The following is a 25,017-nucleotide window of genomic DNA, read 5'->3' on the forward strand; positions in this document are numbered from 1 at the left end:
TGTGCATATCGGTGTGGAAATGTGCTTCTTGGTGTTGCATTGTTTTACACATTTTATATATATATATATATATATATATATATATATATATACACACATACACACACACACATGCATACACTGTTGAGTGACATTATTAGTATTACTTTCTATGCTGGCAGCGCATAGCTCATGAAGGAAGTCATGTGTTGTCAGCTGGCTTGGTGGGTACATAAGGTGTGCAATAGGCTGTTTGCACACACACCATTTGTTACTGTCATAGGTAAAAGGGGCAACTTATGAGGGTTGCAAAAAAGGATAATTGTTGGCTTTCAGGCCAAGGATGGCAGAGTTTCTGAAACAGAAGTTTGTGAACTGTTTGCTTGCTGCAGTGGTAAAAGTGTATCTTGAACAAGTGAGGTAGAAACTACGGAGCACAACGTGCCATTGATGCGAGATGTGAACGTCAACTATGAAAGTGTGCAAGGGAAGATTGACACTACAGTAGAGCGTCTTTCCGCCAAAATCAACCAGTGGGCTACCAAACTTATCTAAAACAACAGTTCAGCAAACCCTACTGTGTATGGTGCTCCAAAGCAAAAAGATGGTCACTGCACCTCTGCTAGCAAATTTGCATCGTCAGAAAAGGCTTCAATCTTTGTGGCTGTATCGAATTGGACCTACATCAATTGGGATGCCTTCTCCGATGAGTTACATTTTCTGTTTCATCGAACGGATGGACATCAGGCGAGAAACATCAGACAACAAACACCCTGCAACCACTGCAGGAAGATTACAAGCTGGTGGTGGCAGCATTAGCATGTGAGGAATGTTTTTGGGGCATTCTACGTGCCCACTCATCCATGTGGAAGGCACTCTCAACCGATTTGGCTATGAATCCATCTTTGCAGATGACATACACCCATACATGCTGATTGTCTTCCCTGAGGCGGATGGGAGTTTCCAGCAAGAAAGTGTGACATCACACGGCTAATAATGTCTGACATTGGTTTGAGGAGCATGACCAAAACTTCAAAGTATTACCCTGGCCCCCTAATTCCCCAGACTTTACCCCGACTGAGCATCTGTGTGACCACTTCAATAATCTTGTTCACTCTATGAATCCTCCAGTCACTCCTAGTCTGTCTAGCTGCAGTCCATGCTGCACACAGCAGTTACTCTGGATATCAGCTGGTGGTCGTAATGATGTGACTCCACCGTGTATCTTGTTATATGATGCCTGAGGAAACGATCCTTGAAGTGGGTAGCAGATATTACTCTTAGAGAGGCTCTGTACCTGTGTAGAGATGCAGACAATAGTTTTGGCACTAAGGGAGGAAAGTGTGGTTAAACCACATTGCCCATCAGAGATGGAAACCAGAGTGGACTTGTCACTGAAATGCAAGTTCAAAATGGCTTTTTTTCACAACTCCAGAAATTAGTGTCAGGGGCATGTGGATACACATTGGCCCCTTTATGTGTTATTTTTCCAATGACCTGCAGAAGTTTACCAATGAAAAGCTATGAACAGTAAGAAACATGCTATGAGATGAAGGGCTGAAAGTGCCTCCTATGCCTTGAGAGGCTGCATAGTTATGAGGTGCTCTGTGTGGTCCTTTTCTATAGTATTGTGGGTTGAATGAATTGTCAGCAATGGAAAGAGTCAGTTCTGGAGGAGTCTGGGATTGTGAATGATATCAGTCCTGGAGGGAGCCAAGGCACGTTCAGTAGAGCTAGGCATGGCTGGGGAGATAACAACACAACCTATGACAGTGTGTATTAGACTTATTTGTTCAGTTGTGTGTTTCTGAACGGTTGAGGTGTGAGGGGCCTGTTGAAGAAAGGGTTTTCCAGTATTTTTCCATTGATGGCATATCCTCAAAATAGGCCACCAATATCATGTCAGCGGCAGTCCGGCAGCCTGCACCCCCACCGGTCAGCTTTTCAGAAAAAGCTAGTGAACTAAGCTGTTTACTGCAGTACTGCTCCTATTCACTTCAATGTACAATACCTAGTATAAGGCTTTATTCACGTCAGTTTTTGGTCAGTGATTTCCGTCAGTGATTGTGTGAGCCAAAACCAGGTGCGGATCTAAAACTCAGAACAGGAGCAAATTTCCATTATACCTCATCTTGGTGGAGGTTCCATTCTTGGTTTTGGCTTACAATCACTGATCAAACGCTGACTGTGTGTATAAGGCATAATGATGACAATTTTCAAAATGCAAATCGCCAAGCTCTATACAAAAATTGGAAAGCCAAGAGAGTTCAGTTTTAAAGTCCACAACAATTTAAATGCAACTGAAAACTATTATAACTACAAGCTGAATAGCACAATGAAGATACAAACATCCTACATGTTCTTATATATCCACAGACTTGTAAAAACTTGTAAAGCACCATAACAAATGCCACTACAGAATGCTTTAAAGAAAGGTGTCAGTAGTGAACTGTATTTCTTGTGAATAAAACATCTGCTTCCTTAGTGCATTTTAAAATTACCATTCAAAAGAAACAGGATCATTTGACCCTTACATTTCTGGCAAGCTGTCAATCAGAATTTACAAAGAGTCACTGAACAAAGCTTTGATAGCCTTAATTATTCACGTAATTGCTCTATCGCATGAAAGAGAGGCATTCATCGTAACTGACACCTACAACATAATCAACAGGTTGTAAACAAAAAGCAGAACCATCGATGGTGCCCTAAGTGGCCACCAAGTCCAACCAACCCTTTGTCCCATTCTCCCTAGTGTAAAATACGTATACATTTAAGTAGCTTTGTCACCATCATATGCAGCTCTACTTGATGGCAGTTAATTACAGTGACACGTCCACTTAGCTATTAGAACAAACAGCACAAAACATTATTGCGTCATTTAGCTAACAACAGCTAAGAAAGAATATATCAGACTCCACTGTGAATATAAAGAAAAAAGACACAATGCAACCGCATTCTGCAAACACAAATAAAGTACAATAATGCCATAGTTATAGAATACATCCTGGTGCTAATGCTACACTTATTTTGTAAATTTGAGATTCTTGGCAAATGCATTTTGTGCAAAATTATTTGGGCCTGTCTGCCGGTCAAGCGATCTCTATAAGACAGGAACCTAACTCTAAACACTAACTGTTATAGTGCCTTACTGGCTGCCATAAAACACAGGGAATGCAGGTTCCACGTGCATGCTGGGTCCACTCTGCCTTTTTCCATTATTTGTGCCATAATGGCCTCCATTAAATCCAGGGCATGCAGGTTCCAACATGCATGCCGAGCCCACTCTATTCCTCTTCTGGTGCCAGATGGCTTCCAATGAATGCAGGGAGAGCAGGCTACAGCTTTATACTTACACTAATTAATTCTTGCATTTATACTGAGCTGGAGGTGTGGCTGACTACATTTAGCCTTGCACTCATGACCAGCCTGTCTGCCCCGTAGGCTGATTTTAATTAGTCTAAGTATAAAGCTGTAGCCTGCTCTCCCTACATTCATTGGAAGCCGTCTGGCACTAGGAGAGTTATAGAGTGGGTTCGGCATGCATGTTGGTACCTGCATTACCTGGATTTAATGGAGGCTATTATGGCACAAAAAATGGTAAAATGCCGAGTGGCATTTTAAACCCAACATGCATGTGGAACCTGTATCCCGTGTGTTTTATGGCGGCCAGTATGGTACTATAACAGGTAGTATTTAGTGTTAGGTTCCCGTCTTATACAGATCGCCTTGACGCCGGTAGATGGGCCCAAATAATTTTGTACAAAATGTATTTGCCAAGAATCTCAAATTTACAAAATAAGCGTAGCGTTAGCAACAGAATGTTTTCTATAACTACATTATTTGTGTTTGCAGAGTGCTGTTGCATTGTGTTTTTTTTATTTGTGTTTCTAGCCATGGCAACATGCACCTGCGCATTAGGATTCGCTGACTGACCCCCTTTTTCTTGCATTGTGCATATAAGGCGGATACACAGCAGCAGTCTATAATGAGGGGAGCCAGAGCAGTGTCGTTATCATGAATACACTGGACTCATAACTACAGGGGACATAAAAAGTCTACACACCTGTGTTGAAATGTCAGGGTTTTGTCATGTAAAAAAAAAAATCTGACCAAGAAGAACCATTTCAGAACTTTTTCCACCTTTAATATCACCTATAATCTGCAGAATTCAATTGAAAAACCAAAATCGTTTAGGGAGGAAAAATAAAAAAAAGTACTGGTTGTATAAATATGCATACACTTAACTCCTTAAGAACCCTCGCCGTACATGTACGGCGCTGGTGGAAATGACTTAAAGACCAGTGCACATGCACGGTGGGCTGATTGGGAGGATGTAGGAGCTGCGCCCGCCTGATCAGCAGCACGGACACGGCAGACACTGACAGCCGGGTCCCTGCTGCATTCGGTGAAAACACTGATGCCGGCGTATGAACCCCTTGTATGCTGCGGTCAAAGCTGACCGCGGCATGCAGAGGGTTTGTGGAGGGTACGGGTGCCCTCCGCATCTCTATCGGGTCCCTGCACTGCAATCATGGGGACCCGATGGCAGCCCGAAGCCTTCCATAGGCATCGGAGCTTGCCTTCTACGGAGATCCAGACCCGTTAGGCTGGGTCTCACAGACAGGCTGTCAGCATACAAGCTGAAAGTCAATGCATTACAACAGGATGTATTGTAATGCACTGCAGAGGGGAACACACCCCAGAAGTTAAAGTCCCAGAGTGGGACAAAAAAAAAGAAGTAAAAAAAAAGCCCCTTTCCCAAAATAAAACACGTAAAAAATAAATAAATAAAAAAGACATATTGGGTATTTCCGTGTCCGTAACGACCGGCTCTACTAAAAACTATGCTAAAACAACCATTTTTTGTCTCCTTACATCGCAAAAAGTGCAACACCAAGCGATCAAAAAGATGTAGGGCCCCCAAAATAGTACCAAACGGTCACCTCATCCCGCAAAAAATGAGCCCCTACGTAAAACAGTTAGACAAAAAAAAAAAGCTGTGGCTCTTAGAATATGGAGACACTAAAACATGATGATTTTTTTTTGTTTCGAAAATGCTCTTATTAAAAAGTAGACATATTAGGTATTGCCATGTCCATTACGTTATACCTGCTGTATAAAAATATCACACGATCTAACCTGTCAGATGAACATTGTAAAAAAATAAAAATAAAAACTGTGCCAAAACAGCTATTTTTTGTTACCCTGCCTCACAAAAAGTGTAATATAGAGTAACCAAAAATCATATGTACCCTAAAATAGTACCAACAAAACTGCCACCTTATCCTGTAGTTTCCAAAATGAGGTCACTTTTTTGGAGTTCCTACTCTAGGGGTGCATCAGGAGGCTTGAAATGGGATATGGTGTTAAAAAAACAGTCCAGTAAAATCTGCCTTCCAAAAATCGTATGGTGTTCCTTTCTTTCTGCTCCCTGACGTGCGCCTGTACAGCAGTTTACGATCACAAATGGGGTGTTTCTGTAAACTACAAAATCAGGGTAATAAATATTGAGTTTTGTTTGGCTGTTAACCCTTGCTTTGTTACTGGAAAAAAATGGATTAAAATTAAAAATCTGCCCAAAAAGTTAAATTCTGAAATTTCATCTACATTTTTACAAAATGATCCAAACATAAAGTAGACATAAGGGAAATGTAAATGAATAACTTTTATATTATTATTATTATTATGAGGTATCACTATCTGTTTTAAAAGCAGAGAAATTGAAATTTTGGGGTAAATTTGGGATTTTTTTTTAAATAAAAAATATTGACTGAAATTTACCACTATCATGAAGTACAATGTGTCACAAGAAAACAATCTCAGAATGGCTTGGATAAGTAAAAGCGTTTCAACATTACCACATAAAGCACTCAGTCTTTTGGTCAGGAGTCTATCAGCATAGCACATTTTGACTTGGCAATCTGTGCCCACTCTTCCATGCAAAAACGCTCCATATCTGCTCTCCAAATCTTCTGGTGAAGCCATTCTTTTGTTAATGTGGGTTGTTGTCTTGTTGAAAGGTGAAATTCCTCTTCATATTCAGTTTGCTTTTCTTTTGCAGAGGCTAAGGAACTTTGGAACTGTTCATAATTCTCTCCAGCATAAAGAGAACCTGTGGTGTTAAACATGGTCTTTGAGGTGCAGGCAGCATTATATAGAGCATGAGGAGCTGAACAGAGCGAAATATAGTTTTGTAGGAGAATATTCAGTAAAACTTGTAATTTATAAATTTATTTTCAAGCTCATCCTGGGCTTTGCAAGGTCCTATCAGTGATTGACAGCTCCCTCTATATACAGTCATAGAGGGAAGGCTGTCAATCATTGATAGGACCTCCTCCTTTATTTTTAAAGCCCAGAATCAGCAGGAAAATAATTGTATAAATTACAAGTCGGAGATTGTTGTCACGTGCAGTACACAATTAGCAATTGCCAGAAATTCCTGCAGTTCCTAATGTTACTGTAGGCCTCTTGGCAGCCTCCTGGACCAATTTTCTTCTTGTCTTTTCATCAGTTTTTGTGGGCTATCCAGTTAGTAACATAGTACATAAGGCCGAAAAAAGACATTTGTCCATCCAGTTCGGCCTGTCATCCTGCAAGTTGATCCAGAGGAAGGCAAAAAAACCCTGTGAGGTAGAAGCCAATTTTCCTCACTTTAGGGGAATAAAAATTCCTTCCCGACTCCAATCAGGCAATCAGAATAAATCCCTGGATCAACGATCTCTCTCTAGTAGCTATAGCCTGTAATATTATTACACTCCAGAAATACATCCAGGCCCCTCTTGAATTCCTTTATTGTACTCACCATCACCACCTCCTCAGGCAGAGAGTTCCATAGTCTCACTGCTCTTACCGTAAAAAATCCTCTTCTATGTTTGTGTACAAACCTTCTTTCCTCCAGACGCAGAGGATGTCCCCTCGTCACAGTCACAGTCCTGGGAATGAATAGATGATGGGAAAGATCTCTGTACTGACCCCTGATATATTTATACATATTAATTAGATCTCCTCTCAGTCGTCTTTTTTCTAAAGTGAACAACCCTAATTTTGATAATCTTTCAGGGTACTGTAGTTGCCCCATTCCAGTTATTACTTTAGTTGCCCTCCTCTGGACCCTCTCCAGCTCTGCTATGTTGGCTTTGTTCACTGGAGCCCAGAACTGTACACAGTACTCCATGTGTGGTCTGACTAATGATTTATAAAGTGGTAGGACTATGTTCTCATCACGGGCATCTATGCCCCTTTTGATGCAACCCATTATCTTATTGGCCTTGGCAGCAGCTGCCTGACACTGTTTTTTGCAGCTTAGTTTGCTGTTTATTAAAATTCCTAGATCTTTTTCCATCTCAGTGTTACCGAGTGTTTTACCATTTAGTATGTAAGGGTGACTTGCATTATTCCTTCCCATGTGCATAACTTTACATTTGTCAGTGTTAAACCTCATCTGCCACTTATCTGCCCAAGCCTCCAATCTATCCAGATCGCTCTGTAGTAGTATACTGTCCTCATCAGTGTAAATTACTTTACACAGTTTAGTGTCATCTGTGAAAATTGACCCCTGGGGCCCAATACTGACCCCTGAGGTACCCCACTAGTGACAGTGACCCAATCTGAGTATTTACCATTAATAACCACCCTCTGTTTTCTACCATTGAGCCAGTTACCTACCCACTTACAGACGTTTTCTCCCAGTCCGAGCATTCTCATTTTATATACTAACCTTTTATGCGGTACAGTGTCAAATGCTTTGGAGAAGTCCAGATACACGACATCCATTGATTCGCCGCTGTCAAGTCTAGAACTTACCTCCTCATAGAAACTGATTAAATTTGTTTGACATGACCGATCCCTCACGAAGCCATGCTGATATGGCATTATTTGCTTATTTCCGTTAAGATGCTCTAACATAGCATCTCTCAGAAAACCTTCAAACAGTTTACCCACAACAGATGTTAAACTTACCGGCCTATAGTTTCCAGGCTCTGTTTTTGGACCCTTTTTGAATATTGGCACCACATTTGCCATGCGCCAATCCTGTGGGACATTCCCTGTTAATATAGAATCTGCAAATATCAGAAATAAGGGTCTGGCTATGACATTACTTAATTCCCTTAGGATACGGGGGTGTATGTCATCCGGTCCTGGCGATTTGTCTATTTTAATCTTTTTAAGTCGCTGTTGCACTTCTTTCCTGGGTCAGACAGGACACTTTTAATAGGGAATTTATTTCAACATTCGGCATGTCATCTGACAGTTTATTTTCTTCAGTGAATACATTGGAGAAAAAAATATTTAACAGCTTTGCTTTCTCCTCGTCGCTCTCTGCGACTCCCCCCTCATTACTCTTTAACGGGCCGACACCTTCAGATTTATACTTTTTAACAATTATATAATTGAAGTACATTTTAGGGTTAGTTTTACTTGGTATAGTGACTGTTGTGCCAAACTTTATCCACTTCATGACCATCTTCATTGTGTTCCATGGCATATTTAACGCGGTTATTCAACCCCTATAATGACCCCCCTAATGTCTGGGCACCTCATATAGGTTATACTTACCCCACTCCCCGGCACCTGAGTCGCTCCTGCTACCTGCACAGCCACCAATGTCTCTCCCCATTGAGCAGATCAAAACATTAGGCGCCGAAGACGGCCAATAGCAGGCCGTGACAGGGGGGGACGAACCTCCCTAGCAGTGCGGGTGATGCCCAGGAGGCTTGTCCCCGTCACGGCCTGCTATTGGCTGGCAAATTAGAACCCCCCCTGTATGTTTTGATCCACACGACGGAGACATGCAGCAATGCGGGTACTGGGGAGTGGGGTAAGTATACCCTAATATGAGGTGCCCGGGCATTAGGGGATAACCCCTTTTAATGCCTTGAATTTTTTTTTTACCCTTCTCCTGACAGATCCATTTGATTTCTTGCAAGCCGTTGGACCATGGTTTTTGCTGTAAAATGCAACTAAGAAAATGTTCGACTACCAAGTATGTTCGAAAATGTTCGATTATCAAGCATGATACCATTCTTGATAAATACTACTTGGTAGTCGAAACGTTGCACTTTTTGGCGCTATTTGCACATTATTTCATGGACCCACTGTGAATAAAATTCACTTCTGGAGATTGCTGCCGTCAGTTTGCTTTTGTTTGCTGATCGGAAGACCGAAGTGGATCTAAGGTCGTGGATGGGCTGATGCATTCCAGTTGATGTCTACACGGTATTGAGTGCTCCTCTTAACATTTTATTTACTATCCTGAGGATAGGTCCTTAATATCAGATTTGTGGGGTCCAGTCTGCCAGCGCCCTGGCCAATCAGCTGTGAGAAGTTAACACATCGCTGGTGCGAGCGCCGTGTTCTCACTACTTACCTGCTCGCCATCAACACTGCAGTGGTGAGCAGTGTAATTACATCTCCACTGTACCTTCACTTCAGTGGGATGGCTCCTTCCTGTTTACATGAATAATGGCGGAGGAGCTGTGATTATGCTGCTGCAATGTCGATGGCGAGCAGGTAAACAGCGAACAGAACACAACGCTTGCATGAGGGTTTCATTCTCTTCATACAGCTAATCAGCAGGGGTGCCAGTAGTTGGCCCTCTACTGATCCAATACTGATGACCTATCCTGAGAAGCAGAGAACCTCTTTAACATGAATTTACTGTAAATGTAATTGACTGAACACAACCACATCCCCAATTTTAAGAGGGTGTTTACACTTATGCAACCACATTATTTTAGTTTTGCTAGTTTTGTTTCCCCCCTTTAAATTATTTCATTTATTTTTTTTAATGGTACAGATTATGGGTCACATTGAAGGTGGAAATACCTCTGAAATAATTTTTGGTGGTCTGATTTTTTTTTTTACCAGAGGTGTGTAGATTTTTGCATCCATTGTATGTGTCTTATACACTACGTGCAGAATTATTAGGCAAATGAGTATTTTGACCACATCATCCTCTTTATGCATGTTGTCTTACCCCAAGCTGTATAGGCTCGAAAGCCTACTACCAATTAAGCATATTAGGTGATGTGCATCTCTGTAATGAGAAGGGGTGTGGTCTAATGACATCAACACCCTATATCAGGTGTGCATAATTATTAGGCAACTTCCTTTCCTTTGGCAAAATGGGTCAAAAGAAGGACTTGACAGGCTTAGAAAAGGCAAAAATAGTGAGATATCTTGCAGAGGGATGCAGCACTCTTAAAATTGCAAAGCTTCTGAAGCGTGATCATCGAACAATCAAGCGTTTCATTCAAAATAGTCAACAGGGTCGCAAGAAGCGTGTGGAAAAACCAAGGCGCAAAATAACTGCCCATGAACTGAGAAAAGTCAAGCGTGCAGCTGCCAAGATGCCACTTGCCACCAGTTTGGCCATATTTCAGAGCTGCAACATCACTGGAGTGCCCAAAAGCACAAGGTGTGCAATACTCAGAGACATGGCCAAGGTAAGAAAGGCTGAAAGACGACCACCACTGAACAAGACACACAAGCTGAAACGTCAAGACTGGGCAAAGAAATATCTCAAGACTGATTTTTCTAAGGTTTTATGGACTGATGAAATGAGAGTGAGTCTTGATGGGCCAGATGGCTGGATTGGTAAAGGGCAGAGAGCTCCAGTCCGACTCAGACGCCAGCAAGGTGGAGGTGGAGTACTGGTTTGGGCTGGTATCATCAAAGATGAGCTTGTGGGGCCTTTTTGGGTTGAGGATGGAGTCAAGCTCAACTCCCAGTCCTACTGCCAGTTTCTGGAAGACACCTTCTTCAAGCAGTGGTACAGGAAGAAGTCTGCAAGGTAAGAAAAACATGATTTTCATGCAGGACAATGCTCCATCACACGCGTCCAAGTACTCCACAACGTGGCTGGCAAGAAAGGGTATAAAAGAAGAAAATCTAATGACATGGCCTCCTTGTTCACCTGATCTGAACCCCATTGAGAACCTGTGGTCCATCATCAAATGTGAGATTTACAAGGAGGGAAAACAGTACACCTCTCTGAACAGTGTCTGGGAGGCTGTGGTTGCTGCTGCACGCAATGTTGATGGTGAACAGATCAAAACACTGACAGAATCCATGGATGGCAGGCTTTTGAGTGTCCTTGCAAAGAAAGGTGGCTATATTGGTCACTGATTTGTTTTTGTTTTGTTTTTGAATGTCAGAAATGTATATTTGTGAATGTTGAGATGTTATATTGGTTTCACTGGTAAAAATAAATAATTGAAATGGGTATATATTTGTTTTTTGTTAAGTTGCCTAATAATTATGTACAGTAATAGTCACCTGCACACACAGATATCCCCCTAAAATAGCTAAAACTAAAAACAAACTAAAAACTACTTCTAAAAATATTCAGCTTTGATATTAATGAGTTTTTTGGGTTCATTGAGAACATGGTTGTTGTTCAATAATAAAATTAATCCTCAAAAATACAACTTGCCTAATAATTCTGCACTCCCTGTATATTCTATCTTATATTAAATATTAATAAAATGGCAGAATAATGTTCTGCTGTTTGAGTTAAAGGTTCCACTTGGGTTATACTCCGGATAGGTGATCAATATCAGATTGTGGTTTCTAATACCCAAAATCCCCATGAATCAACTGTTTTGAGCAGCAAACTATGAAATGTTTGGAACCAGAAGTTTCCATCCACTGTACATTGAATGGGAGCTTAGCTGCAATACGCTGGTGCCGAAAACTACACAATGGACACAGCCTGTCATCCAGGGTATCGTTTCCGATGCTGGGGCTGCCCAAGACAGCTGATCAATGGGAGTGCAGAGTTTTGGACAACCACCGATCTGATATGCATGACCAATCCTGACAACAGATCATCAATATCCAAGTATCCGAAAACCTGCCTAATAGTCCTAAAGGGAAATTTCCATATAATGCTTTAAAATGGGCAATATACAGTATTAAGGGGATAAATCTGCTATAAAATCAAACTTTAGGCAAAGTTTTAATAAAATGGACCTACAATGGTAATCTCACATACCAGGGCTATCACTCTGGTCTCTCATATGCAATTATTTAACAGAGTTCTGTACCATATAGGCCATAAACCCCGCACAATAACTACTACAATGATTTCACTCTTTGACATCACTGTGCTTTGCAGTTATTGGTTGAAGCTGCACTTCCCAAACTTCCTCCTTTGCCCACCTCCCCACATAACACTCAGTAATGAGATGGGAACTCTGGCTTTTGTTTTCAGCGAGCCAACGGCTCCTTATTTAATACTATTAGTCCGCCAGTTTGCTTTCCTCTTCTTCACTCCCTTTTTTAAGGTGAAAAACAGGGAGGGAGGGAGGGCAAAGTAACTCTTCAACAGGCTCTCAAATCAGCTTAACTGGTTCTCAGCCGGAGGCCAGCTCATATCGTACAGGCAGCTCGTTCATGGCCGACATCACTAATCTCTACTTCATTTCAGCTGCTTTCCTATCTGCTACCTTCACACACAGAGTTACTGCCAAATGGGCAACACTGATTTATGAGGTTCACGGACATGGAAAATACTATGAAATGTTTTTGGGATCCATTTATCCATAGTAAGAATATACAAGTCTTGACAATGACTGGCAGCCTTCAACAAAATAACCAGTCTATCAAGCAATCAATTAGCATGGTTTGGGGTATAGTTTAATAAGCAAATCACTTTGACAAATGCATTGAGGTCTATAGGGTTCACATGCCTGTACTTTCTGCTGGTTTTTACAGCTGCCTGTGTATCAGTTTTATGCTTTTCTATTGATATATTTTTTCCCCTTTCCTGAAATATTTTCTGTCAAACAGCAACTAAATATATAAAACTCTCACACAACAGAAACATTCTCAGATATGTAGAAATAGTTCCTATTTGCTTCTGTCACAAAAGGCTGACAAGAAAATGATATATTTGTCTATAAAATTCCCTGAAAATACACATAGCAATCATAGCAAGCAAAGTGCAGTGTGTGTGTGTGTGTGTGTGTGTGTGTGTGTGTGTGTATATATATATATATATTTATTTTTATATATATAAAGAAGGACGCATATATGTGTGTGTGAGTGTATGTATATACAGTATGTATGTTCCACGCGATCACTCAAAAACGCAACCATCAATTTCAACGAAACTTGGTATACACATCCCATGCTACCTGGAAAGAAATCTTGTGGGGGTCATACGCCCCTACACAGCAGCTGCATGGAGTTTGTATGCTCCAACTGTTTTTGCTAGACACATATTGCTCTGTAACGCAAAAACTCATCGATCAATATTTTACTAAACTTGGTACATAAATCACTTACTATCTGGGAAATAATACTGTGGAGGTAACATGCCGGTACACAATGAGTTTCTGTCTGTCCCGACGTCTGTCTGTTCTCTATGCGCGACCAAACGACTTGACTGATATTCACCAGATTTGGCACACAGGTAAATCAGGTGTCCAGGAAGGTTTTAGACCAATTCTCAGCTCTCTAGGACGTATCTTTCCTGAGATATTTCCCCAAAATGACCTGCATTAGCCAATACAAGACTGCAAGTATTTCTCTTCATATCCCAACTGCCATACACACGGTCACATGTCCCTTATCAGCCAATATAAGCTCACGCAGGCCCTTACTCTCCACATACACACAGTTTTAGTCCAGTTTTCCATAAGAACCCAGCCATTTTTCTTCACTGCTGTAGGTCAGCTTTACAGTAGGCTAGGGCTACAGGACGACAATAAGTCGCACGACACATACGGCACAACTACACTGCTACTTGTGTCGTGGAACAATTTTTTAGTCTATGGTGTTGCACTGCGAGTCGCAGAAAAATCCATCTTGGATGGATTTTTTGCAACTGAGTGTGTCACAGTCGTAGCATGTCACATGTCGCAGTGCGACACCATAGCCTATCATTATAAAAATTGTTAAGACAAAATGTCGCGTGACACATGCCTGTGGATATCCCATTTTAAAGTAGCGGGGCACTGTGGGGGAGTCAGTGTTAAGGGGTGGGGGACTGTGAAGTTCACTGTTAAAGGGGCGGGGTGCTGTAGAGGTGACTGTTATGGAGGGTACCGTTGACATCTTAAAGGAAACCTGTTATCACTTTCTAAGCCTATTTATCCACTCACTTTTCTATAAATACTTTTTAATACATTAATAATCAATTCGGAACAAAGTATCAGTTCAGAGAAAAACCTCAAATAAATGTTCTAGCCATATATGTAAATGCACCTTAGAGGAGTCCTGTCTCCTCCATGCTTCAGAGAGGAGTCCAGCGTTCTCTGACTCTTTGAGTGCAGCCATGACCACAAACTAATAAGACACATCCTCTATGATTGCTCATCTCCATGCGTTCTCTTCCAAGTCTTGCAGCTGCGCAGTATACATTATATGAGGAGTGAGGTGACTGGTTCTGCACATGCGTGGGATTTGGGATGTGAGTTCAGGAGGAGGGTAGGATCTTTAGATTCTGTCACTCATGTAACGGGAGGTGGGGTAAGGAATGGAAAGCGATGAGGTAAGAATTTACAGAACTTGAAAAAAGCGAAAGTGGAATGTAAGTAGGTTCCTATATAAATATATACACACACACACACCAAAAATATAAATGTAACACTTTCAGTTTTGCTCCCATTTTGTATGAGCTGAACTCAAAGATCTGAAACATTTTCTACATGCACAAAAAACCCATTACTCTCAAATATTGTTCCCAAATCTGTCTAAATCTGTGTTAGTGAGCACTTCTCCTTTGCAGAGATAATCCATCCTACCTCACGGGTGTAGCATATCAAGATGCTGATTAGACAGCATAAATATTGCACAGGTGTGCCATAGACTTCCCACAATAAAAGCCCACTCTGAAATGTGCACAGTTTTGCTTTACTTGGGAGAGGCCGAAAACTAGTCACTATTTGGTGTGGCCACCATTTACCTCACGCAGTGCAACACATCATTGGCGCATAGAGTTAATCAGGTTGTTGATTGTGGCCTGTGAAATGTTGGTCCATTCCTCTTCAATAGCTGTGCGAAGTTGCAGAATATTGTCAGGAACTGAAACACGCTGTCGTATACGCCGATCCAGAGCATCCCAAACATGCTCAATGGGTGACATGTCCGGTGAGTATGCTGGCCATGCAAGAACTGGGATGTTTTCAGCTTCCAGGAATTGTGTACAGATCCTTGCAATATGGGGCCCTGCATTATCATGCTGCAACATGAGGTGATGGTCGTGGATGAATGGCACAACAATGGGCCTCAGGATCTCATCACAGTATCTCTGTGCATTCAAAATGCCATCAATAAAATGCACCTGTGTTCATTGTCCATAACATACGCCTGCCCATACCATAACCCCACCGCCACCATGGGCCACTTGATCCACAACGTTGACGTCAGCAAACCGCTCACCCACACAAGCTGTCTGCCATCTGCCCTGAACAGTGAAAACCGGGACTCATCCATGAACAGAACGCCTCTCCAACATGCCAGACGCCATTGAATGTGAGCATTTGCCCACTCAAGTCGGTTATGACGACGAACTGCAGTCAGGTCCAGACCCCGATGAGGACGACGAGCATGCAGATGAGCTTCCCTGAGATGGTTTATGACAGTTTGTGCATAAATTCTTTGGTTATGCAAACCGATTATTGCTGCAGCTGTCCGGGTGGCTAGTCTCAGACGATCATGGTGGATGTGGAGGTCCTGGGCTGGTGTGGTTACACGTGGTCTGCAATTGTAAGGACGGTTGAGTGTACTGCAAATATTCATTGCACAGGAAACAGCTCTGGTAGACATTGCTGCAGTCAGCATGCCAATTGCACGCTTCCTCAAATGTTGCGAGATCTGTGGCATTGTGCTATGTGATGAAACTCACATTTCAGAGTGTCCTTTTATTGTGGGCAGTCTAAGGCTACTTTCACACTAGCGTTCGGCGCTCCGCTTGCGAGTTCCGTTTGAAGGCTCTCACAAGCGGCCCCAAACGCATCTGTACTACCCTAATGCATTTTGAGTGGATGCGGATCCGCTCAGAATGCATCAGTATGGCTCCGTTTGTCCTCCGCTCAGCAGGCGGACGCTCGAACGCTGCTTGCAGCGTTCGGGTGTCCGCCTGGCCATGGGAGGCAAACTGATCCGTCCAGACTTACAATGTAAGTCAATGGGGACAGATCTGTTTGAAGTTGACACAATATGGCTCAATTTTCAAACGGTTCCATCCTCCATTGACTTAGAAATTTTTCTAAACTTTAATGCAGACGGATCCGTTCTGAACGGATCCCATAGTCTGCATTATAGGAGAGGATCCGTCTGTGCAGACACCAGACGGATCCGCTCTGAACGCAAGTGTGAAAGTAGCCTAAGGCACACCTGTGCAATATTCATGCCGTCTAATCAGCACCTTGGTATGCCACACGTGTGACATGGGATAGAATTCTCTCAGCAAAGGAGAAGTGCTCACTAACACAGACTTAGACAGATTTGTGAACAATATTTGAGAGTAATGGGCCTTTTGTGTATGTAGAAAATGTTTCAGATCTTTGAGTTCAGCTTATGCAAAATGGGAGCAAAACCGAAAGTGTTGCGTTTATATTTTTGGTCAGTGTATATCATATATATATATATATATTATACACACACACACTGAACAGCAGATTCTGTTGTGTGCTCTTAACCGCGATTCTTCGGTGTTAATTCTGGGTTTCTATAAAGCAGTTTATCTCAGCTCTGCAGCGACAAAGTCCGTAGGGCTTTATCTCACATAGTACTTAAAAAAAAAAAAAGCATCAGGATTAAAAAACATGTATTTTATTATTTTGGGGTATGTGGAATTTACAGCTGTTGTATGCTCCTCAAAATGTTTTACAGGATTCCTACAGGCAATGAAAACGCAGAATTAGGTGACTTGCAGTACGCAGCTGTCGAACTGCTTTCCAAGATAAATCTGAAGAACTGAGAAATACTAATCATGAACAAGGCATGAGCAGATACCAAGCTCACCCCCAGGTCACCCAGCGCTGTCTGGGGAGGGAACACATTAGGTGCCCTCCTTGTTTTGTTGTACAAAATCTAAAAGCAAACTGCAATTGTAAATGTTAACTTTTTAAATAAAGGAAAGGAAAACTGGCTTAGTTGCCCATAGCAACCAAATACCACCTTACATTTTCTTAAGGACCTCTGGAAAATGAAAAGTGGAATCTGACTGGGCAACTAAGCCAGTTTTCCTTTACACCAGTTTGATAAATCTCCCCCATAGAGTATCACTGAAAGCCAAACGCTCAGTGGTCATATGAATGGAGCAGCAGGTCGGGCATACGCAGCGCAGATCAATTCATCTCTATGGGACTTCCAGAAACAGCAGAATACAGCCAAAAGAGATGAATGGAGCGGCAGTACACATGCCCGACCTACCATTTTTTTTTGGGGGGGGGGGGAGGGTCTCGGAGGAGCAAAGGGTCCCCACTCTTAGGAATCGTGGAGGTCCTACAGGAACCCCCACTGATCAATCTGTGGATAAGGGATAACCTGTAACAACAAGAACATGCCATTAATTTCTAAAAGCTCAAATTGTCCAAATTGGATGCCTGCCAGCCTTAACACCTACAGAACCAGGTGATTTTCAGTTTTTGTTTCCTACTCCCAGCTTCCCCAAAGCCATAACTTTAATTTTCCATTCACATAACAGTATTAGGGTTTGTTTTTTGCAGGACAAGTTGTACTTTCTAATGGTACCATTAACGGTTGCATACAAAGTAGTGGGAAGAAGGATAAATTGGGGTGAACAAAAAAAATTCCGCCAGTTTTAGGCCTCTCACATGGCCATCGCGTGTGAGGGCCAGACAAGATGCGGGTGCGTTGCGGGAAAATGCAAGATTTTTCCGCACAAGTGCAAAGCGTTTTAATGCGTCTGGCACGCTCGTGAGAAAAATCGGCATGTTTGGTACCCAGACCCGAACTTCTTCACTGAAGTTCGGGTTTGGGTTAGGTGTTCTGTAGATTTTATAATTTTCTTTTATAACATGGTTATAAGGGAAAATAATAGCATTCTTAATACAGAATGCTTAGTAAAATGTCCATTGAAGGGTTAAAAATAATAAACAAAATTTAACTCACCCCATCCACTGGATCGCACAGTGGATCTCCTCTTCTTTATACTTTCTTCAGGACCTGGCTAAAGGACCTTTGATGACGTCACTGCGCTCATCACATGGTCCATCACCATGGTGATGTGTGATGAGCGCATTGATGTCACCACAGGTCCTTTTCATCAAAAAAGAAAGAAGACATGCCAGGCTGCACGTTCAAGTGGATTAAGGCGAGTTTATTATTATTATTTTTTAACCCCTCCATCACTATTTTACTAAGCATTCTGTATTAAGAATGCTATTTTCCATTATAACCATGGGAAAATAACAAAGATCGGGTCTCCGTCCCGATCATCCTCTAGCACTTGCTTGCGGATGCTTGAGATTTTCACACAGCCCCATTCACTTCTATGGGGCCTGTGTTGCGTGAAAAATGCACAATATAGAGCTTGCTGCGAATTTCACGCAACACACAAGTGATGTGTGAAAATCACCGCTCATCTGCACATCCCGATTGAAGTGAATGGGTCCGGATTCAGTGCTGGTGCAATGCGTTCACCTCACGCATTGCACCCGCACGGAATTCTCACCCCTTGTGTGAAAGGGGCCTTATGGGTTTTGCTTTTACAGCGTTCCCTATATGCAGTAAAACTTGCCTGTTATTCAGATTTTTTCTTTTATGTGCAGCTGTGTGAAGGCTAATTTTTTTGCGGGGCGATGTGTACTAATTTTCTGTGTTTCTGTATTTTCATTTTGGGAATAGACCATCAACAGCTAATTAGTGTAATAACCCTTTATGATATTTCTACAAAGGTGCAATAATTGCCCAAATGATCATTCACACAAAGGTTGATTCACAATTATCCAGTAAAAAAACCCTCTAGTGATACAACACAGCCTTTATGCAGACCTAAGTCATTGATGGTCATGAGTAAATCCATGCATGCAAAAACTGTCTAATACAGTATAACCGAATTGGGGAAGGGGGTTGAATGATCGTACAATTGATTTTATATACTAAAGAACGAGTAAACATGTGCCAATCAAGAAGTGCAGTATGGTGCTCAAGGTCCATCTAACCATGCACCCATTATAGTGACGGCCATTGTATCTAGTAAGGTCAGTTGTGGTCCCAAGATGCCCATTCTGGCTATCCTTGATAAATGTGAATGATAGTATCCCAGATCAACTTGAAGTTAATATAGTTGACGTTGACCCTCCCTTGCAGTGGCGTACCGCCCATAGAGGCAGACCACGCCACTGCTATGGGGCCCGCGGCACTGGGGGGCCCGTAGCGCAGATAAGGCCCCGCCCACTGCTGACCAGCAGCCGGCTATGCGGCTGCTTTTCTCCCCAGGGCCCCCCCCATGTTTAGCTGAATCGCCTCCCAGAGGCGCGGCTAAGTCCTAGACACCCGCCCCCCTCCTCAGCGCTGCGCTCTGAAACACCCGATCCTCCTCTCGTCGGCGTCCCAAATCCCGCGCAGGCGCAGTGCCGGCGATTGCCTGCGCCTGCGCTCTGATAATACGGCTGAGGGCAACAGCTTCAACATCGTCACTGGGCATGCGCCGAGCCCAGTGACGATGTTGAAGCTGTTGCCCTCAGCCGTATTATCAGAGCGCAGGCGCAGGCAATCGCCGGCACTGCGCCTGCGCGGGATTTGGGACGCCGACGAGAGGAGGATCGGGTGTTTGCAGAGCGCGGCGCTGAGGAGGGGGGCGGGTGTTGAGGACTTAGCCGCGCCTCTGGGAGGCGATTCAGCTAAATGATGGAGGCGTTAGTAGTTTTCATATTTAGGCGGGCACGGCACTAATCAGAGGGGCACCGTTCCTGGGCACCGTGGAGAAAGAAAAACGCCCCTCTGGGCTCCAGTCCTTACAGCGTCATTTGCATGTCCTAAGAATCGATTTTTAGAAGAAAGGACAAGACTGACATGGAAAAGAAGAACACAGATGGAAAAAAGGTACTTTATTAAACATGGATCCATGAGTACCTTTTTTCCATCTGTCTTGTTCTTTGGATTGTGAGTCTTGTCATTTCTTCAAAAAATCGATTCTTATGATATGTAAATGACGCTGTAAGGAGCCCAGAGGGGCGTTATTCTTTCTCCACTGTGCCCAGGAACGCCCCTCTGAAGTGCCGTGCCCGGCTAAATTTGAAAACTAATAACGCCTCCAAGTTCATCTAAATCGCCTCCCAAATCCGATCCTCCTCTCGCTGGCATCCCAAATCCCGCGCAGGCGCAGTGCCGGCGATTGCCTGCGCTATGATAAGATGACTGACGGCACTGCGCCTGCGCGGGATTTGGGATGCCGGCGAGAGGAGGATCGGGGTGTTTGCCGCAGAGCGCGGCACTGAGGAGGGGGGTGTTGAGCACTTAGCCGTGCCTCTGGGAGGCGATTTAGATGAACTTGGAGGCGTTATTAGTTTTCAAACTTAGCCGGGCACGGCACTTCAGAGGGGCGTTCCTGGGCACCGTGGAGAAAGAATAACAGCGTCATTTACATATCATAAGAATCGATTTTTTGAAGACCTGACAAGACTCACAATCAAAAGAACAAGACAGATGGAAAACAGGTACTCTGTTAAACATGGATTCATGAAAAAAAAATTGGGGGTAAATTGCTAGTGACAGATTCCCTTTAAGGCTACTTTCACACTTGCGTTCAGAGCGGATCCGTCTGGTGTCTGCACAGACGGATCCGCACCTATAATGCAAACGCTTAGATCCGTTCAGAACGGATCCGTTTGCATTAACATGAACAAAAAAAAAAAACAACATTTTTTTTTTTGTTCATGATAGTGCAAACGGATCCGTTTTGACTTTACATTGAAAGTCAATGGGGGACGGATCCGTTTGAAAATTGAGCCACACTGTGTCAACTTCAAACGGATCCGTCCCCATTGACTTAGATTGTAAGTCTGGACGGATCCGTTTGCCTCCGCACGGCCAGGCTGCAAGCAGCGTTCAAATGTCCGCCTGCTGAGCGGAGGACAGACGGAGCCATACTGATGCATTCTGAGCGGATCCGCATCCACTCAGAATGCATTAGGGCTGGACGGATCCGTTCGGTGCCGCTTGTGAGAGCCTTCAAACAGAACTCACAAGCGGAGACCCGAACGCAAGTGTGAAAGTAGCCTAACATGGCACCCCAAATAAGGAGACCTGCAGGCTGCAGCAGATATCCCATGTGACAGGTCACCCCCAGGAAACCCCTAACAGTTTCTGTAGGTCATGTATAAATTTATTTAATGGGGGTGTGGCATGGGAGGAGCAAAGTCAGGAAGTGGGAGGGGCCATGGTGGGTAGTGGGCGGGGTTAAGGGGCCCAATTCAGATTTTTGCTATGGGGCCCAGTGATTCCTATGTACGCCTCTGCTCCCTTGCTATGGGAGACCTTGAAGGCCTTTTTGCGTGGATGTCTCAAATTCTCCATCTCATATATCAAGAAATTCTCCCACCGTAGAGAGGAGTTGGGTATTCAGTGTGGAAATGCTGAACGTAAATATACCTCTGATCCTACAGAGGAAAATAGGACAGATTGGATGATGAAGGGGAGACTCTATATGACACATTTGAAAGAAAAAAAAGAGATCGTAAATTGCTATTCCTCATTTGAACAAGGTAATAAAACGGGTAAGGTATTGGCGCAGCTGATACGCAGAAATAGCATGGCTCCTCCAATATTGCTTATTGCAGATGCTATGGGAGACCTGATTGAAGAGCCTGATGGATTACTGGGCAGATTCAGGGAGTTTAATCAGGACTTATATGGATCTGTAATTCAGTATTCCACGTCCGCCCTGGAAGCATACCTCCAGGAAGTGTCGCAGCCACAATTATCCACTCTAGACAGGGAACTGTTAGATGAGATATTTAGAAGAGATTAATGAGGCGGTCAAGGGATTAAATTTTGGGAAATCCCCGGGCCCGAATGGTATACCGCTAGAAGTCTATTTCAAATATGTGGATGTTTTAGGACCGCAATTACTAAAAATGTATATCTCTTCTTTTGAAAGAGGCCGCCTTCCTGAGTCGTCGTATGATGCCTCTATTGTTGTATTGCTAAAGCCAAACAAAAGCTCTCTGGAGTGCGGTTCTTATCGCCCAATATCTTTGTTGAATTTAGATTACAAAATTCTAACTAAAATATTGGCGAATAGACTGAATAAGGCGATAACCTCCATAATACATGAGAATCAGACGGGTTTTATCCCCGGTCGGCCTACCTCTAGCAACATTAGGCGGGCACAGGTTATCTCGCAACTTGGGTGTGCAGGACAAAAACAATTGCCTTAGCTGCGCTGGATACGGCCAAAGCATTTGACTCTTGTTGAGTGGCCCTATCTGGTGCAAGTTTTAAAATGTTTTGGCCTAATCTTTATCCAGTGGGTTAATATTCTATATAAGACACTTATGGCCAACACTAACGGCTCATTATCACCAACTTTCCAGCTACATAGGGGAACCAGGCAGGGATGCCCACTGTCTCCCCTTATGTTCGCGGTAGCTATTGAACACATGGCACTTAGAACCCGCCAAGACTCAATATTTAAAGGGATATCTATGGAAAACAGAAGACAGGCTAGGTCTTTATGCTGATGATCAAATTTTATACATGGATGAGGTGGAGAAATCGTTGCCCAGAGCGATAGACCTCATAGAGCAATTTTTTTTCCCTCTGGTCTTCGGGGTAACTGGACCAAATCGGCCCTTATGGTCCCCAGAGTTGCCCATTGTTCATCACAATTTAATGGTTGTAGACCGGTTTAAATATTTGGGAATCATCATTACAAAAGATCCCCTTCTATCCCACAATTTAAATATTGTTCCCATTGAATCTTATTTTATAGACCATGGGGAGACTGAACCTGATTAAAATGATTTTATTGCCTAAAGCGCTATATCTGCTAGAACACGGTTGCACCCAGATTCCACGTAACTTCTTGGACCGATTGCACTCTATAAATGGCCACCTTTATTTGGGGTAAAGAAATATGGAAACTACCATTGAATACTATGCATAGAAGCTGGCAACAAGGTGGAGCTGCCCTGCCTAACCTATATTTCCTTGCTGGTCAATTACGATTCTTAAGGCCATGGGTGTCACAAACTACACTTCCTAATTCTGAATATTACTCGAAGCAACATTTGCGGCTGTCCAATCTGTGGCCTGTATTGGAAAGCTTGTCATTGGATTCGGGACAACTTTTACAAATCCACAGACTAGCGCACTAGGTTTGGAGAGCCGCAAAGCTTCAGCAATATAGTGATCTGCCAAATGTTATTCCTTTATGGAACAATACGATGTTCCCTCATTTGCTACACTGTGAAGGGGGAAAATATATGGAAAAGCCATGGAGTGTTCACTTTACGGGACCTGTACGAGAAGGAAATAGGGATTACCCGTCCGCACTTGTTTAGATATTTGCAGCTGCGACATGCCCTCCAAACGCAGTTTCATTTTATTAAAAAATCTGTATCCACCCATCCGCTAATTGGTATCCTTAAGACCCAGGGTCCAAAGGCTATGATTTCCACTCTTTACACACATCTCCTTGACCTTAAAATGTTGTCAACACCCTTGGCTGTGGACAGTATATGGAGAGAAAACATACCTCGTCTGACTTCGGAAGAGTGGAGTGAGGCTTTAGCTGCCTCTGTTGGTGTATCACCGTCTCTCAACAATAGATTGATACAACTATCTATATTGCATAGGTGTTATCTCACCCTGACCAGACTATTTAAAATGGGCAGGATGTCTTATACCGGATGCCATAGATGCGCGCAATTAAACGCGGATTTCTAGCATATTATGTGGGATTGTTAATATCTTTGCTAATTTTGGAGGGATGTCGTGGCAGTTCTGTCCACTATGATTCCTGGCAGTTTGGAGAATTGCCCTAAGGTTTGTCTTCTAGGGATCGTTGAGGATGACTTTCGCTCACATTATGCATGTATTTTTCGGAGGAAAAAATAATTCCTCGCTAGGAAGGCAGTTGCCCTTCGGTCAGTCAGTGGAAGGATCTGGTAAATCAAACTATCCCTTTGGAGAAAATAAATGTTCACACACAGGAAATGCCCTCAAAAATTTGAGGGCCGTGGTGCTCGTCCCAGTTAACGGTTTCTTTGGCCCATATGTATTCCAGTGTCTAATCCTTGTTTTTCAGTATAAGCCATATGTCGCTATGCATCATGTGTAGTATTGTCTTTCGGTCGGGGCTCCTCATTTCATGAATATATCTTGTTTGACAAAATGTACATTGTGATACCTTGATGTCTGTAATGTACCACTCTTTGCTTGTTAATACTTCAATAAAACGAGTTTTTTAAAAACATGTGCCGATCAACTTGCTGTAGAATCCATCAACGCTTGCTGCAGACAAGTTACAGTACCTGCCTGTGTAACAGGATCACTACAGGTTACAGGCAGCCGATCACAGGATAATGATAGTTTTTTTTCCTGTCTCTTAAAGATTGTAATAAATCAAAATAAAGTGCTTTTTAGATGTTCTTTTTAAATATAACCTTCATTTTATCCAAGTTAGTTTGAGTGTTGCATTTATTATCAAGCTTGCATGACTGTCTGAAGCATGTGGGAATAGCTTGATGTGGCTAAGGTAGTAAGATTTGCTTTATAAAAAGGTATGATGACACCTGGTGGTCAAAAACAAGAACGACCACGTCTCTAATAAACTACTGTAATTGAATGCCGAAACTCTGCTCAAAAGTACAGCATCAGAAAATAATCACTATGGACCTACTGGTGACAATACAAATGCAATGGCTGTAGTCATAGCTCTTGCAGGAGCTATTTGAAGAGGCTCTCATATGCCACCAGACACAAATGTACCCTGCTGGAAAAGACTTGAAAGCCACTTGCTGCTAATAAAACTTATGTTGCAGTGGGAAATAAAACCAACACATCACCAACATACTGTGCAGGTTTGTACAGAGTATAATAAATCAAATCAGTTCC

The 25,017-nt window shown here is 42.8% G+C and overlaps 1 protein-coding gene across 1 annotated transcript in view; it reads right to left on the reverse strand.

The window, feature by feature from the left end:
* Nucleotides 1-1,090: 1,090 nt before the first annotated feature.
* STK31 (serine/threonine kinase 31) overlaps nucleotides 1,091-25,017 on the reverse strand; it is a 250,414-nt gene continuing 226,487 nt past the window's right edge. Inside the window, exon 22 of the mRNA XM_044295539.1 lies at nucleotides 1,091-1,276. Within this exon, the coding sequence (XP_044151474.1) occupies nucleotides 1,091-1,276 (186 nt within the window). The remainder of the gene's footprint in view (nucleotides 1,277-25,017) is intronic.

Source organism: Bufo gargarizans, chromosome 5 (assembly GCF_014858855.1).
Source record: "Bufo gargarizans isolate SCDJY-AF-19 chromosome 5, ASM1485885v1, whole genome shotgun sequence".
NCBI lineage: Eukaryota > Metazoa > Chordata > Amphibia > Anura > Bufonidae > Bufo > Bufo gargarizans.